We start from the raw sequence: 17,309 nt of genomic DNA, 5'->3' as shown, positions 1-17,309 counted from the left end.
CCCTGAATGCCTGGTTTGATTCAATTCTCTGATTCAACCATAGATTTCCTTGCAAATTCCTATAATGTTTAATCTGCCACATCCACTTTCCTGATGTAATGAAGCCAGCATTTGTCAAGGCTGTAATCCTAGACAAAATTACAGAATCAGAAGTTGCACTGAATGTATTAACATGAATCTCCGAAAACATGCATAGGATTGTGCTGTAAATCTTGCTGGAACTTGAAAAAGTTAGAAATGACTAACTGTGGCAATAGTTTCCCATCTGAAGCTCTCCGGGCTAAATTGACAGAACCACTTCAAATATTTTCAGATATTTTCAGGATTATTGGGGAGTCATCTTGGCAGCTGTTGTGGAATCCTGAAATTAAAAGCAAAATAAAGATTCTATTTTAGGCTTGGGGAGAAAAGCCAAGGGAAAGAAATTTTAAGTGTTGTTATTAGATGACGTCTGGTAGCCTTGTGTTCTCTTTACTTGTTCCTAATCCCGTTTCTGCCTGTTTTTGCCACCTGACAAATATTATTTGCCAAGCATCATTTTTCTATCACCAGCCTGCTTGCAGAAAACTGTTGGAATTATAAAGTAACCTAACCATGTTCCCAAAATGAAACTGCCACCATATTTGCAAAACCTATTATGAAATGAGCAAGTTAAACAAATTAGTGCAATCTGGCAAGATTAAAATTCTTTAAGCTACAAACTGAATGTTCCAGATTTGAAAGTACAGCATTCAGGAAGTAGCTTTAAGAAGGAGGGAGGGAGGGCAGGGAGAAAGAGAAAGAAAGAAAGAAATAGAAAGAGGGAGGGAGGGAAGGGAAAAAAGGGGAAGGGAAAGTGAATGAGATATGGAGGGAGGGAGGGAGAGAAAAAGGAGAAGGAAGGACCAAAAACCTGCTGGCACTATACACAGCTTCAGAGGATGCTTTGAAACAGCACAGCAATCCAGGGCTGGAAGGGCCCTCAGAGGTCATATAGTCCAACCCCCTGAGCATCCAAGAGCATTGTTAAAGTGAGGTTCTCTCTTTTGACCCACCCAGTCACAGGACCACATAGCCACGTCCACCCAGTCACATGACCACCAAACCACACCCACCAAGCCACGCCCACAGAACCAGTTGTTAAAAATTTGAATCCCACCCTTGATCAGAGGGATTCAGTCAAGGTCATATGAGGTATTAATACCACTCTATAAACCCTTAGTAAGACCATACCTAGAATACTGCATTCAGTTTTGATCTCCACGCTATAAAAAAGATATCAAGACTCTAGAAAGAATGCAGAGAAGAGCAACAAAGATGATTAAGGGACTGGAGGCTAAAACATAAAGAACAGTTGCAGGAAATGGGGATGGCTAGTCTAATGAAGAGAAGGATCAGGGGTGACATGATAGCAGTGTTGGCTGTCACAGAGAGGTGGGGTTCAATCTATTTTCCAAAGCACCTGAAGGCCAGACAATAATGGGTGGGAACTAATTGAGGAGAGATTCAGCCTAGAAATAAGGATGCCCCTGTCGGAATCTGACTCTGAGGGGGAGGCTGAGCAGCTGACAGGGAGTGGAAGTATGGCTCCATTGGCTATGAAAGAAAATGGGGAAGGGCAAGGTCTGGCTGGGCAGAGCAGGGGAGAGGTAGAGCAAGGCAGAGGGAATTCAGAAGAAGATCCAGGCCCACCCCTCTTCATCCTAGGGCATGCAGGGAAGAATGGAGAAGGAGGAGGAAGGGGCCCTGATTCTTTTCATTAGCTGCAGCTGGGAATACAGTGTTTAAAAAGGGAGATTGCGCACAACAACTTGTTGAAAGCAAATCGTGAATTATCTGTTATTATCGAGGCTTATTTGGGTTCCTGGCGTCTTCCCAACTGTGTGTATTTTGCTGGCCTTTCAAGTCTGGAATTCCTTCTCCTGCCCTGTCAAGTTAATTACTGCAGCGTGGTTTATGTGGATTTTTATTTACTGTTAGAATGTACTTTGTTTTCAGACTGAATTTCCTCCACTTAAACACTTCTTGGGAGAGTTTTTTTCTCCAGCCGAAGGTAACCTGGATATTGGGGGCAAAGCTGGAGGTATTAAAGGAACTCTTCTTAGTTATGTGACTGTGTTGCCTTTGTGCCATGCCCCAGGTCATCACAGAGACATTTTCTGACAGTGAGAATAATCAACCAATGGAACAGCTTGCCTTCAGATGTTGTGGGGGTTTCATCACTGGAGAAGTTCAAGAAGAGACTGGACAGCCATCTGTCAGAAATGGTACAGGGTCTCCTGTTTGAGCAGGGGGTTGGACTAGAATCCAATTCTGTTATTCTATAATTCTGTATCATGAGCTGCTTTGAGGGATTGAAGAGATGTGCCTCATATGTGACTATGTTTTCTATTGGAACGCACAGCATGGAAAACTAAATACTCAGTGACAAAATGTGCCTTGGCCAAATTCCCTTTTCAACAAGTAAAGAAAGCATGACCCTTTTTTTTTTCCTGTTTCACCCCCTTCCATACTGCAGGTATGCTTAAATTTTGAAATATTCTGGATGCCAGTATGTTAGGCAGTGAGCAATTTAATAATTAACGGGCCATTTGATCAACTTTGATTGTCTACACTGAGTCCTATGCATTATTTCACTGTACATTAGCAATGAAATGCTAAAGATCTGATGACTTCTTTTATGTCTGAGTATCTTCTTCCTTGCAGGGTTTACACAGATAGCAGCCAGTGCCTATTATTGCATTGTTTGGATTTTGATTGCTGATTCCTATTAAAGAATATTTCTGAGATTTTTAAAGCTGTCTTCTTCTATGTACAATAAGTGTTTGAAAGAAGTGGCTGGCCTCTCAGATCATTTTAACATTCTTGGTCAGATGCCCTCCTTTTAAAATTCAGTACATATTTTATTTTATATTTTACAAGAGATGAGAATTTTCATTACAGTCAGCTGCTCTGATGTATTAAGCTTCAGGCATTAAGAATCTTTTAGGAATGAGGAAGCCAAAATATAGCTTCAGGGATTGAACAGCATAAGAGCAATAGAGATTTTCCCAAAACTTCCCTTGATTCCTTTACCAACCAGAGCAAATACTTTATATTCAATAGATTCTACATACAGGTTGGGTCAACTGAGTTCTCAATGACTACTCTTGTCGGAATAATGAAATCAATGCTGAGGTGCAAATTCTATCCCATTTGGGTGTGCATGCATACCAAGTTACAGTACCTAAAGAAAAGGGCCAGGATTTAGCTATGATGATTCAGGGTTACTTTATTACTCTGAGTTCCTCTTTTTCTTTGGCAAGTGTCACTGATAATATTTTAGCAATAGTAATAGCAATAGCACTTAAACTTATATACCACTCATAGTGCTTTACAGCCCTCTCTGAGCAGTTTACAGAGTCAGTCCCCAACAATCTGGGTTCTCATTTTACCAACCTTGGAAGGCTGGAAAGCTAAGTCAACCTTGAGCCCATCAGGATCAAACTCCTGGCAGTGAGCAGTGAGTTTTCCTGCAATACTCCATTCTAACCACTGTGCCACCACAACTCTATCTTCACTTAAGAATGATCTTTGCAATGCAATGCAAAAAAAAAAAAAGCGGGTATAGCTTTTGCTGATTCAAATTAATTCAAAGTCAGAATCTCTTTTATTAATTGAGAATGTTGGCAGTTGAAAACCATATGAATGCTTTCTGAAACTGCTGGACATCTTTCTTAAAGACCAGTGTTGATAACAAGATTGTACTTTTTTTTTCTCTCTCTACACCCCCCCCCTCCCACACACATACTTTTATTAAGTTTTAAAAACAAGATTAAAAAACTAACAAAATCCTAATATAAAGAAACAGGAGAAAAGAAGGAGAGAAAAGGGAAAAAAAGAAATAGAAAAAGAAAAGTTAAAAAGAAATAGAAAAACTTTCCAATTTATTTCTAATCATCAAAACTACAAACCATAAGGTCATTGATAAGGGGTTTCCAGTCAGCAATTAATTTAGATATTGTATTTTTTAATCAAAAAAGTTAGTTTAGACAACTATGCAAGTTTCATATTTTTATATGATTTTTTTATTAAAAGTTTTATTTTAAAGATAAAAAGTGACAAAATGAAAAAAGAAATAGATCAGATCTTGCATTACCAGAGAGATTGACTGCTGTGGAATACTTCCTTTGACAAAAAACCGAAGGATTAAAAACCAAATCCAAAATTGCATTAGTTTTTTTTTTCCATTGTTGCCAACATCACATTGCTGATTCACATTTGGCTCATTTTATTATATGTGCTTCTCCATTTTGAAATTACCTGTGAGTTGCTTTATTTATTTTTTATTTTGCCTCCGAAAGTTTCCGGTTTGCTAATTACTTTGTCAGAAGAATAAAATGCTGTGCCAGTTTTCTGCTGAACTGTGGTTAAATAGCTTTGCTTAATAACGTGCGGCCACTTGGAATCAATGTTCGGGGTTTAAATATATCCAGAAGCCTTTTGAAATCAGGAGGAAAGGTAGTTTTTGATTTGCAGCCACAACTGGGACCAGAATTTCCATTGCTAAACAGGTTAGATGAACCCTACCCAATTTTTTGACATTTTTCCCATGGTTGTTAAGTGAATCCCTACTGACTTTGATTGTCAGAAACCATAATCAGATGATCCTAGGAGGTGGCAACAACTATTGTAAATACATGCCAGTTGCCAAGCGCCCAAATTTTGATTGTGTGACTGTGGGGATGCTGCAACAATTGTAAGTGTGAGAATCTCTCATAAGCCACTTTTTTTCCCAGCGCTGCTATATCTTTAACAGTACTAAATGAATAACTGCAAATTGAGGACTAGCTGTAATCCAAACCCAGAAATTCATTGTGAGTGATTAATCTTGATAAATTTGTAGTCATTTTAGTTTTTATGTATGAGAGAACCTATACTTTTAAGCAGCTCATCAATGCATCAGGTACAATCTCTTGTTCTGTGGCCCGCTAAAAATGAAGCTCCATCCTGCCATCATTTTAATAAGACCACACTTGGAACACTGCATCCAGTTTTGGTTGTCATGAGGTTAAAAAAAGATGTCGAGACCTAAGCGCTGAAATCAGATGATTGCAAATGTAGGTGAGTCATTTTCAGAAAATCACCGGTTATTATTTGCAGCCAGTTGGATTTCAAGACCAAGAGTTTGCTCACTGCATACAAACATCCTGTTTTTTCCCGATTGCAGTGGTGGGATTCAATTTTTTTTTTACTACCGGTTCTATGGGCGTGGCTTGGTGGGCGTGGCAGGGGAAGGATACTGTAAAATCTCCAGTCAGTGGTAGTATTTGCTGATTCTCTGAACGACTCAAAATTTCCACTACCAGTTCTCCAGAACTTGCTGAATACCACCTCTGAGTGATGTGATGATCCCTTGTGTTTTCTATGAATTATTGTACATTCCATTTGTAACTTAAGATACAGTACCTGTGCAAAAAAAAGGGGAAGAAGTAGCAAAGCCCATTTATTCATGATTTGTCAAGTCTTAGATGGCAGCTTTTACAAATATCCCTAGAGCTATTTTGCTTATTAAGCGTGTTCTCAAAATCCCAGATGTGATTACTAGCCTAAAAAGCTGCCATCTCTGGTTTAGCATGTTCTGCAAGTACAATCAACAAAATATCTTTAAAAATGTGATGACCATTAAATCACTCAAAAAGTTTATTTTAATGAAGAGAATACCTGAACAACTTTGCTTGTAAACAATCATTATACATTTAATTTTTTGCATACAGAGAGGATTTTGTCCTTTCCCTTGTTGAATTGTACTTGATATAAAATCTACTTGTTTCCAGTTTTGAGTCATTATGGAAGAGAAACAAGAGGAACTGCATGAGACTTGAGATCGCAAGATCTGAAAGTGAAACAAAACATGGCAGGCTACAAGAATGTTATGGCAAACAATATGCAAACAATAATTAAAAGAGGTAAACAAGCAGCAAACTGAAACAGTGACCTACATAACATTCCTATATTGGATTTACAAAAGAGACCTCTTAGAGCTTTTTTTGAGAAGGGGCAAAGAAGTAAAAGACAGACAGAACTTTTGCATGGTTGGATAGACGGATAGATAGATAGACAGACAGACAGATAGAATGCGACAGCGGCGGCACTTTGGGAAAGTAGAGCAAAGCCAGAGTGGGAATTGAAGTCCACACAAGTTGCCAAGGTTGAGAAACACGGGCTGAATATATCAACCCAGCCATTCTGGTTAGAATTTAGCATGCTGTTTGATTCTGGCTTAGTCAATAAACCATGGCTAAGATCTTCCTGCTCCTTAATGCAGCTGCCCCTCTGCCCCAGTTCTTTCTTTGGCATCCAATTTTGCAATGCTAACCTCCCCAGGGCAGCGATGCAGCCGACTTGACCCTCTTTACTTCGACCCAAGGTCCACTTCCATCAGGCCAAGCAAGGGGAGGCACTTTGCACATGCTCAGAGACTCCCAACTTTAGGGAAGTGCTCCGCCTATCTTTATGCTCCACCTGGGAGGAGGAAGGCATGCGGAAGAAGCCCAGACTGGCAGAGGCGGAGAGAACGATCACTTGGAAAATAAGCAATCAAGCAAGCACAGGGCTCAGTCAAAAGAACTGGGCTGCAGAGGGAGGCTAGGTTCTAGGTCTGGGCTGGCCATGTAGAGCTGAACCGAACCGAGCCACATGCCTTGGAGAGCCGTAGCTGCACCCACCTGCATCCTGCATGCAAGTCCGGCTGGCTGGAGAGGCGGAGGCCAGGCAGGCACTGCACGCTCTCTTGTTCTCCTCCAGGGAAGGGGGCCCTAATGCCAGGCCACCCACCCCTTCCACTGTGCACCTTGGGAGGGTTTTGCTTTCGGGCCTTCTGGCGTTCCTCCACTGCTTCCACTGGAGAGGGCATCCTGCAAGCTAAGGAGCCCCCTTTCCACCACCTCCCACCTCTCCCCCCCCAGGCTTGGCAAGGCTCGCTGCGCGCGGGTTCCGCATTTGAGGCACCAGCTACAGAGCGATGAAACAGTCAGTGGGGTGAGCCTATGGGGCCGGTGCCTCGAATGCCCCCTGCCTCCTCTTAGCACCCCCAGCCGCCTCTTAGCACCCCCTTGCTGGCCTCCTTGCCTCTTAGTGCCCCCCTAAGGCATCCCCCCCGGGGGGCAGTACTGCCCACTTTGGGAACCACTGTTCTATGGCATTATTTGAAGGGATTAAAGATCAAAATTCTTAAAAGTAAAAGAAAGGAATCCAAAGTTGGTATATTTATTCAAAGCCAGAGTAGAAGTGTTGTTATACCATTTAACTCTTAATAACTTTTGCTGATCAGGAATGAATGACAAGGTTTTAAGGATTTGTTTATAGATAAATAAATGGGACATGGGAAGAAGAAAATACTTGTTGTATTTTAGGTAAAGATGGCAAAAGTTACTAAAATTAGTTATACTTTTGATGAACAGGAAGTCATTTCTATATATGTTACTTTTCTTTTTCTTGACTATAATCTTAATTGTTCTCTTTTTTCTATCCTGCTTTCCATTTTGTTACTTTTCTGCATTTTATTTTTATTCCTTTTTTTGCTTATATTGTTTTTTTTATCTTTTTAATTGTAATGCTTAATAAAATTAATGTTAAAGAAATAAGAATCAGTTTTTGAGGAAGCCTCTGGAGCCCGGGGAGGGCAAAAACATCTCCCCTCTGTGGCGCAGGAGGCCTATACGCCCACCATGTGCCACACCCACCCAGCAATCAGGCAGAGAACCCTTGGCTAACATTTTTGAAGCCTACCCCGTGGCATGGGTGTAATTGGCACACAAGAGGAACTTAGGACCTTTCGCTTAACGATAGTTCAAATTAACATCTGTCTTACAAAAAAAGTCAGTTATGACCTAAATTCAAGCTTATGTCCATTGCCCTCCCTCATGCTAATGTAATTGCAATTTGGGCAAGTGGCAACCAGCTCACATTTACATCTGATTGCAGCATTTTGCAGTCACATGATTGGAATTCGCAATGGGAAAAACTGTCATTTGTTAATTTGGATTCATGCAACCATGTGAGACAATTTATGACTGTGATGTTTCAACTTATAACCAGAGTAAAAATGGTTATAAAATTAGATCCAATCACATTATGACTCAACTTATGCCATCTATAATAATTTTTTTTTAAAGTAAATCTGAATTTAATTCAAAATTGAAATCATTCTTGTATTGCAATCTCATGCAGTTGTGCCACACTCAACGTTTTATTTTTAGAAGTCATATTTTCCACTCATGGTATAATTTGTACTATTAGTAGAATGCACTATTTATGACAATAGTTAGATAATGTCATATGTTTCTGAATTGTTTAGATTTAATGGTAAATTAAGGACTCAATTAATCCTGTGTTGATATAGACTATATGGATCCTGTGTTGATATAAATACATATTATATGTATTTCTTTTTCATTTAGGTCTTTTCCTTTTTTTTTAATCATCACAATCATGTGTGTTATTTTTTCACTACATAACCAATACAGTATTTTTTTCCAATTGGCTTTGTAGTTGTTTGTATTCCATCATTAAAAATAATTTTGAAGATTAAATATCAGTAAAACAACAGGCCTTAAAAGTCAAGTTCATTAAAAAAAGGTAAGAGACAAATGTGAGTCTCATTGTGGAACTTATATTATTCTTTAAATACTTAGAAGAATGGATATACATTTAGCTGCTGTATAAGGAATATAGCATCTACCCAACCATGCTTCAGTTAGGAGAAATAAATTACTTTGAATGCTGACAACTTAAAAAAAAAGATTAAAGGCTGGCACAAGACTGCTCAGAAGTGCTCTGGATTGCATTTCCTCTAAATAGAAATTGTTTTCAATAAATTTGCATAAAGGTCTACTCCCTTTTAAACAATGTATAATTTCTCAATACTAGCAGCAGATTACTGAGAGCATTGCAAGAGATTGCACACCAACTTTTAAAAAAAGGTAAAATCTCATTTAAATTGAGCTCAACATCTAGTCGTTTTAGAAGCCTCCTGCTATTGTCTTCTTGGTACTAACTAATGAAAAAAGAAGTATCTTGACTAGATGGTAAGTTTATTGAAGATGTAAGCATATCATTGCTATTTTTGCACAATTCCTGGAATGTTTTGTAATGCATTTGAATTTATACTTTTGAAGCTTACATGCTCAACAAGTCTTTTTAATATGTGTATCCAGGTCTAAAAACATATTATTTAGGATTTAACAGACTCTTTTCTCTATGTTTCTGTCTGTAGGTTTGGGAAAATGAATTGGAAAGTGATTTCTTCTATCATAGCAATATGCATCACCATCATTGTCATCTTAGTTTTGGTTTTCCGAAATAGAGAAGAAAAATCTATGGGTTGTCAGAGCTCTTCCCATGGACAAGGGGAAGGTCAGGATACTGCTAGCCAGGTATTTCGAGATTTAACTCCAGAAGAGATGATGCAAGTAAAAAAATATTTACAATCCAACCTGGGAGTGCGAATGGTAGGTGCATCAAAAGCCAAGCCATCAGACAACTGCATCTATTCCATCAGCTTGCAGCTCCCTCCCAAATCAGCAGTGCTACAATTTCTGGACTATCAAGGAGTCAAGCCTGCACGGGAAGCTCTGGCAGTGGTTCATTTTGGAAATCAGCCAGTCCCAAATGTCACTGAATTTGTAGTAGGTCCTCTTCCAAAGCCAAAGTATCATCAAGATATTACGTTGCAGAAGTATGGAAAGATGTTGCCTTATTACCAGAGGGTTCCTATGATGACTGATGTGGTTGAACTGTATAAAATATTGCTTCTGAAGGAATTTCTCAAGGCTCCAAATTTCATAAGAAAAGTCCTTGATTATCCACCAAAAATTTTCATGATGACTTTTGGAATGCCACCAGGGCTAAAATCAGGAGATCGCAAAATCTGGATAAATCTCTTACAATATACTCCTGGCAGCTATTTGCATCCAGTTGGATTTGAGATCCAACTGAATTTTAGCAGCCTGGATTATTCTCAGTGGAAGGTGATAAAAGCTTTTTATAATGGACAATATTTTGAGGGCATGAAAGATATTGAAAAGCAATTCAATATGGGAAAGTTTAAAGTAAACAAGGTTAAACTACCCCCTCGTGATGGGGGATACTCATCACTGAAGTCGAGGGTGCCACCACAAGAACCAAGTCCTTTGCATTATGAACCTCGTGGACCACGGTATAGAATTCAGGATAACCATGTTACCTTCATGTCTTGGAGTTTAGCTTTTGGAATTGATAACCATAGAGGACCACGTATCTTTGACGTCAGATTTAGAGGAGAGAGAATAGTCTATGAGTTAAGTTTACAAGATGCAAGTATTATCTATGGATCCAATGGTCCTACAATGATGTCTGTCAGATCCATGGACATGGTCTATGGATTTGGGTCTAGAATGTTCACACTCACACAGGGGGTGGATTGCCCCTACCTAGCTACTTACCTGGATGTGCATAGTTTTCTTGATACTTCATCCCCTAAGACCCATAAAAAGGCCATGTGCATCTATGAACAGAATTCTGATTTGCCTCTGAGACGTCATTTTGAAAGCGGCCAGTCTCCATTTTATGGAGGATTGTCTGACTCGTGTCTGGTTATCAGATTCATATCAGCACTTGGTAACTATAACTATATCTGGAACTTTGCTTTTCATCCAAATGGAGCTGTTGGTGTGCATCTTCTTGCCACCGGATACATTCAAACTACTTTTTTCTTTGAGGATGCCACAGACTTTGGCAACAGAGTTCAAGAGTGGGTATCGGGATCAATTCACACCCACAATATCAATTTCAAAGTAGATATGGACATTGGTGGTGAGTGGCAGCCTCATTTGTGATATTTTTAAAACACCAGTGATTTCTAAGCCTGACATGATTTATTGTAGAGTGGTTCTTTGGAAATGTTTGCATCCCTTCTTTGAGATGGATGTAGTTTTGATTATGTGACAAAAGTCTAATGCTTCAGTTTGAATTGACAGCTTTATCTGTAGCTAACCATTTTTTAAAAAGATGGTGAGACAGAGTGTTCCAAATGTTTTTCTGCCTCTCTAGGGATTAATTTTTAATTTTTTAAACTTTATTTCCTTCTGTGAAAAGTGTCTGTCTGGATGACAATTTAACATTGTGTAGAATCCAGAGCAGTTGCTTCTGCTGTCCCTAAGAGGTGAAAGAAGAACGTATGATCTGACTAACATTTATTAGAAACTGAACCTATTTTAGGTCCTTTACTCCAAAGAGATATTATCCTCTCACTTCTTGGATGGTTTACTTGAAGAACTACCTGGGAACAACATTTGTATTTCTTTTCATATGCAGCTGTACCCCTAAAGCTGTTTCTTTACTGTGGTTGGCAATATAGCGGCAAAAAACAGCCAGTTTTTCCTCTGCGTTTCTCTTTCAAGAAAACTAATAAAAGTTTTCTTCTATAGACAGCATTTTTTTCTGATGTAACCCAAACCTCCTTCCTTGTAGTGTTAACCACTAATTCTGATTCTAACCTCTGGGACAATAGATATGAGGTATGTGACAACTTTTTAATTATTTGAAGGCTGATAGGTATCTTTCATTAGCTGTCTTTTCTGTAAACTAAATAAACCCAGATATTTTAATCATTCCTCATAGGGTTTAGTTTCCAGATCTTTCAGTACCTTAGTAACCACCTTCTGAATGTATTCCAGATTATTACTCTATTTTCTTTGTATCAGACAATTGTCCTATCTAGAAGAACTTTACATTTCTCTAAATTCTCCCTACTGCTTGAAACAGTCTAGAAATGTTTGAATTTTCTTTCATCTAACATGTTAGCTACATTTGTGGAGTAATAAAAACAGGACTAGTATTATTTCTTGAAGAAAAAGTGAAGTGAAAATGTATTATTGCCTTCTGAATTATCTTAATTTTCCTTTCTTAATATCCTTTAATTCGGATTCTCCTCTAGAACCCCATACACTTTGAGGCCAAAGTAACTCTACTCAGTCTCTACCCTCTTTTATTAGTTCATTTTCTTTGAGGAATAACATTTTAAAGAAACTCAACAGAAATCATCTCCTTAAAATATCTTATTTCTGTCTCCAAAGTAACTTTTTTTCACTGAAAATGCCAGATTGTGAGAGGTAGAGTAGTATGTGAAATAGTTTAGAATGAATGAGGGTGGATGAAGGATGCTAATCCCATTGTGCCATTGTACATGTTAAACATTTCCCCCTGTAATACTGTCAAAACTGGAGAAGACAAACATGGCCCGCCTTCCTACAATGTCTGAAATACAATGGTAATTAAATAAGGCCAAACCATTATCTTCAACTTTGTTAAATGTTTTGTCTTTAAGTTATTTTGACATAACATGCCATTTAATGTCTGTTCTGGTTTTAATTCGCATTTAATGTTGCTATTTAATGTCTGTTCTGGTTTTAATTAGCATCTTCAATTTCCCACAATGACTTTAAATAAATTTCTTCATATTCATGTTGAAAATCAAACTGATTTGATTATATATATATATATCTCATAGCTCCATTTCTGTGTCACACTGCAGACAAATGCAGCAGCAGCAATCTGATCTATATTTCTAACCAAAAACAAATGAATGTATTTGCTTTCCTTCTAAGGTGTGGGCAATATGCTAGTTGGCAACGACATGGCCTTTGAGACACTGCAGGCCCCTTGGAGCCCCGAACGTAAGATATATCGAATGAAGAAGGTAAGGAAAGTTTTCAAAACCGAGGACCAGGCTGCATTCCGCCTCCGTGATGCCATGCCCAACTACATTTATTTTGCTGCCAATGACAGCAACAATAGGTGGGACCATGAAAAAGGCTACCGGATACAGATAGTCAGCTTTTCTGGAGATCATCTATCAGAATCTGATCCAGTGGAACCAGGCTTCAGTTGGGGCAGGTATGTCATCAATTTCTACCAGTCAAAATTTCTCAGGCTGATTACTATTCACTTATAATAGTATAAAGTGTCTTCTGAGTTCTTCTGGGTTCTACTGAACTCTTGGTAGCGCTAAGAATGTTTGGGTAATGACTTACTCTTCTCCAAATGTAGCTATGGAACATGTAAAGAAATATAGATTGACCTCACTTGACAATGGTGATTGAGACCAGCATTCCCATTGCTAAGCGATGAGATTGTAAAGTGTGATGTCATGTTATTGCATTGTTTAGCAATGGCAATCCTAACAGTCCCTCTTGCCACTGTCAAACAAAGAGTGGGCTATTAAGCAAGCACCTCCTGGCAATTTCCTGCTGGCTGCCAGCAACCAAAGGCCAGCAAGAAATCTCAAGTCCCAGGTAGTCAGTAAGAAGTTGCAAGATTCAGATGACTTATAAGCTGGCTGGTAGGTAGGTAAGTGGCTGCTTCCAGGTGTAGAAAGGTCACAAATATGTGCAGGTGACTGATTCAGTATAAGCAAAATGGTACTGCTACCTGGTGGGGGAGACTTACCACAGTGACTCATGATCTTCTCTATCAGCTTCCCAATTGACTCTGCTTGGAGGAAGCTGGCAGAAAAGCTTGCAAATGGTGATCATTTGACTGCGGGATGCTACAACTGTTGCAAATGTGGGCTGGTAACTCCAGATTGCAATCAGATGACTGTGAGGGTCTGGAAATTCACGGACCAATAGTTAAGTACTACAGGTACTTATGATCACAGCTGAGTCCAAAATTTCTGTTGCTAAGTGAGACCTTCAGTTGCTAGGCAAGACAGTTGTTAAATGAGTTTCACCCCATTTAAGACCTTTCTTGTCACAATTGTTAAGTAAATCATTTGCTCATTAAGCAAATTTGGCTTCTCCCATTGACTTTGCTTGTTGGAAGCCAGCTGGGAAGGTTACAAATGATGATCACATGACTCTGGGACATTGCAACTGTCACAAATACACGCCAGTTGCCAAACATTTGAATTTTGATCACAGGGGATGCTATAATGGTCATTAAGTATGAAAACCAGTCATAAGTCACTTTTTTTCAGTGGTGGCATAACTACAAAAAGTCACTATAAACAAATGGTTGTAAGTCAAGGCTTATCTGTACTGTATTCCTTCAGTTTGAGGCTTCAAATTTCTCTCAGAAGAATGTTATCCTCTCTTTCCATGCCGCTTTCCATGGCCAGGTGTGAAAGAGTAACCCATGCACTTTTAAAAGAAAAGAAATGATAAGTCCAATTTCCCACAATGTCACTGTTGCTTTACTTTTCAGGTACAAGTTAGCTGTCACAAAGCGAAAGGAGAACGAGCCAACTAGTAACAGCATCTACAGCCAAATAGATCCGTGGGATCCCCCTGTTGACTTTTCTCAGTTCTTAAACAATGAGACCATTGTCAATGAGGTGAGGATCTAACATAGCAAGGAAAACTGTGTTTTTTCACTCTTCAGTCTTATACGTTTTTCACTGTCAGAGGGCAGAGCAATTAAAAATGGAACCCCAACCTATCTGAAGGAGCAGAGGTCAGGCTGGAAAAAGAACCAAAAACCACTCAGGAGTTGGGCAAATGCTATTTAATGGTGGTAATGCTATGTGGGGATGACCTTGGAAGATGAGGCAAAGAGATACTGCTTTGGCAATGAAAGTATCCCCTTGGGCCCAGCTTACAACTAGATATTGCAACCGAAGCCTTTCTATTCCCCTCTTCTAATAGCATCGCTTACAAGCAGGGGAAGCTTACCCATCTCTTTCCTCCAATACCAAACAAGATAAGGTCCATCATGAGCCTCTTGCACTGCTCACTATCCATCTGCGGACTGTGCTGCCTCTTATTTGACAATTCCCTAGGCAGCATCTCTTTGACTTATCTCCCAAGGCCTTCCCACACACCATTGCAATGGGTCTTTTTATTTAATGATGACTTGGCGATTAAAAATGCTGAGCTTCTCGGCTGGAAAGCTGACAGTCCATGTTTGAGACCAAAGTGCTATGCAATGGAGTGAGCTCCTGTTCCTTGCCCCAGCTCCTGTCCACCTAGCAGTTCGAAAGTATGGAAATGTGAGTACATTAATAGGTACCATTTCAGTAGGAAGGTGAAAGCATTCCATGCACCTTTGGCATATAACCATGCGGGTCACCTGGCCATGAAAAATATCCTCAGACAATGCTGGCTTCCTCAGCCAAGAAACAGTGATGAGCACATTGTGCCTAGAGTTGGACATGATTGGAAAAGTAAAACTTTACCTTTTTATGATCTACCACTCAAACATTTTTAGAGCTTTTTACAATAAAATGCAAACAAATAAAACAATGAATTTAGAAAAATTGCCGGTGCCATGCTGCCATTTGAAGAGATCATATATAAGCCGTAAACACTGAAAAAATAATTTAGTCTCTACCAGAAATAAACAAGAGATAAAAAACCACAGCTTTTAAAATATTTTTTTCTAAAAAAAAAAAGATAATACAATGGTTTGGTTTAGAAACAGAGATGGCTCATAAGTTTTAAAATTGCCTTCTTTTAAGTTATGTAGTTATATTTACCCCTTCCTTATGAAGACACCCTGTAATTAATTCTTTTTATGCTGGAGAATAATAATATGCCTCCTATTCCCTCAACAAAGAGTATAGTCATTATACGTGAGATGGGAAGGCATACAGTCATGACAAACAAACAGCCCCGAAGAGCCCAGCTGAATTTTTGAATTCTAATTTTTTTGGGGGGGAAATGTTTTGCTGCTGTTTTAAAAGGCAATTAATTAGAAAGGTTAGATTACCTCTGAAGAGAGATTGGGCAAAGAAATGCATTATGAGAAAACATATTTTAAAACAGCTTCTTGATATTCTAAACACAAATGCAAAGAGGGCATTTTCAGTGAAAAAGAATACAAAGAGTACTGAAAACTTTTCTCACCATAAATTTGTAAAAACAATCTATTTTTTCTTTACCCCACCCCATTCTCAGAAATAATCCTGACAGGAAGAGAGTAATGATCTTTGGGAAATTTACTCAGAGAAAAATGGACTGTTTCTGATTTTCCAGGATAGATGCTAGCCTTCCTGCCTCTGTGCGCTTGAAACCGTACTAAGATTATTATGAGCTTATTTATTTTAAAGGTATCATGAGCTGGATTCATATTTGTCTTTAAACAAAATTGCTTTTTAGTATCATTCCTTCCATGGATGAAAAAAGGAAGACTCTCCTCGGATTTGTAATGATCACTACATCCAGTGGTGGGATACAGCCAGTTCACACCCCTTCGGGAGAACCGGTTGTTAACTTTCTGAGCAGTTTGGCAAACTGGTTGTTGGAAGAATTCATTAGAGCAGAGAACCGCTTGTTAAATTATGACTACATCCTACCTCTGATAAGAAAACTGTGCTATTACCTTATTGCATTTGATCTATCAGTTCATTCTGATCCATCCATTAGCAATCACTGTGTCTTATTTGGTCAGTTCTTCCTTCCTGTGTTAGCTCAGCATTTAACATTATTTTTTTTTAAAAATATTTCTCTTTCACAGGATCTGGTTGCCTGGATCAATGCTGGCTTTCTACATATTCCACATGCTGAAGATGTACCCAACACTGCAACCGTTGGGAATGTGATTGGTTTCTTCTTGAAACCATACAATTATTTTGATGATGACCCTTCCATGTATTCTCCAGATAGTGTTTACTTCAACAACCTGCATGATCCCACTTCCTGTGAGACCAACCAACTTGCATGTCTGGCAAAAGTTGCTTCATGTTTGCCCACTTTTCCATCTTTCACTTATGAAGGCTTTGAAAACCTAACAACTTTCTAATATTTTCTAGTTTTTGACAGATAGATTGGATGGAGGAAAGTCGGATTGGAAACTACTGTGACAGACAAGCAGCTTCTAATCCTGAAGGGTATCTTATAGTATCTTTGAAACTTGAATCTCATATTGTACTAGCAATGTTGTGTGCATTTGAGTTTTTCTTCTTAGTATATGTTTTTTTATTCATAAACATTTTGAGTACTGTGTATTGTCAGCAGTGGTGGTATTCAGCCAGTTTGCACCAGTTCAGGAGAATCAGTAGCAATGTTTTGGCATGGGTCGCTGAACCGGTAGTGACTTCTGGCTGGCCATGCCCCCGACCTGGTCGCCTGGTCGCCACTCACTCAGTTGCCCTACCTGCCCAATGCTCGTTCACCCCACCCAATGCTGGCCCCACCCAGTCACTTATCACCTCCTATGCGGCACAATGGGTTTTTGTGGCTTACTTTTTTAACCTACCTTCCCACGTGGTGCCTGTGCCCCAACCGAGCAACCCTGATCTGCCTGGTCACAGGTAAGACTGCAAGTCATGCTAGTCCCCCCATCCCCAGAGAGTGGTATGTGTGTGTGTAAGA

At 39.2% G+C, this 17,309-nt stretch overlaps 1 protein-coding gene across 1 annotated transcript; it reads left to right on the top strand.

The window, feature by feature from the left end:
* The first annotated feature begins 9,245 nt into the window (after nt 1-9,245).
* Nucleotides 9,246-16,737, top strand: LOC113439728 (amine oxidase [copper-containing] 3-like). Its single transcript, XM_026705695.1, has 4 exons — nt 9,246-10,812; nt 12,606-12,894; nt 14,203-14,332; nt 16,453-16,737. Exons 1-4 carry the CDS (start codon nt 9,246-9,248, stop codon nt 16,735-16,737), a joined length of 2,271 nt encoding a protein of 756 aa, XP_026561480.1.
* The last annotated feature ends 572 nt before the right edge of the window (nt 16,738-17,309 follow it).

The sequence above is a fragment of the Pseudonaja textilis genome, chromosome 4 (assembly GCF_049901715.1).
Source record: "Pseudonaja textilis isolate UNSWEBS1 chromosome 4, rPseTex1.2, whole genome shotgun sequence".
Lineage (NCBI taxonomy): Eukaryota > Metazoa > Chordata > Lepidosauria > Squamata > Elapidae > Pseudonaja > Pseudonaja textilis.
This window is presented reverse-complemented; position numbering and strand designations above follow the sequence as displayed.

What these genes read in the sequence shown, in the direction of transcription:
- LOC113439728 (XM_026705695.1), top strand. Translation starts at nt 9,246, where the DNA reads ATGAATTGGAAAGTGATTTCTTCTATCATAGCAATATGCATCACCATC. An exon ending in CCAGGCTTCAGTTGGGGCAG is followed by an intron (nt 12,895 to 14,202) that starts GTATGTCATCAA and finishes TTTACTTTTCAG; the next exon opens with GTACAAGTTAGCTGTCACAA. An exon ending in ATGAGACCATTGTCAATGAG is followed by an intron (nt 14,333 to 16,452) that starts GTGAGGATCTAA and finishes TCTCTTTCACAG; the next exon opens with GATCTGGTTGCCTGGATCAA.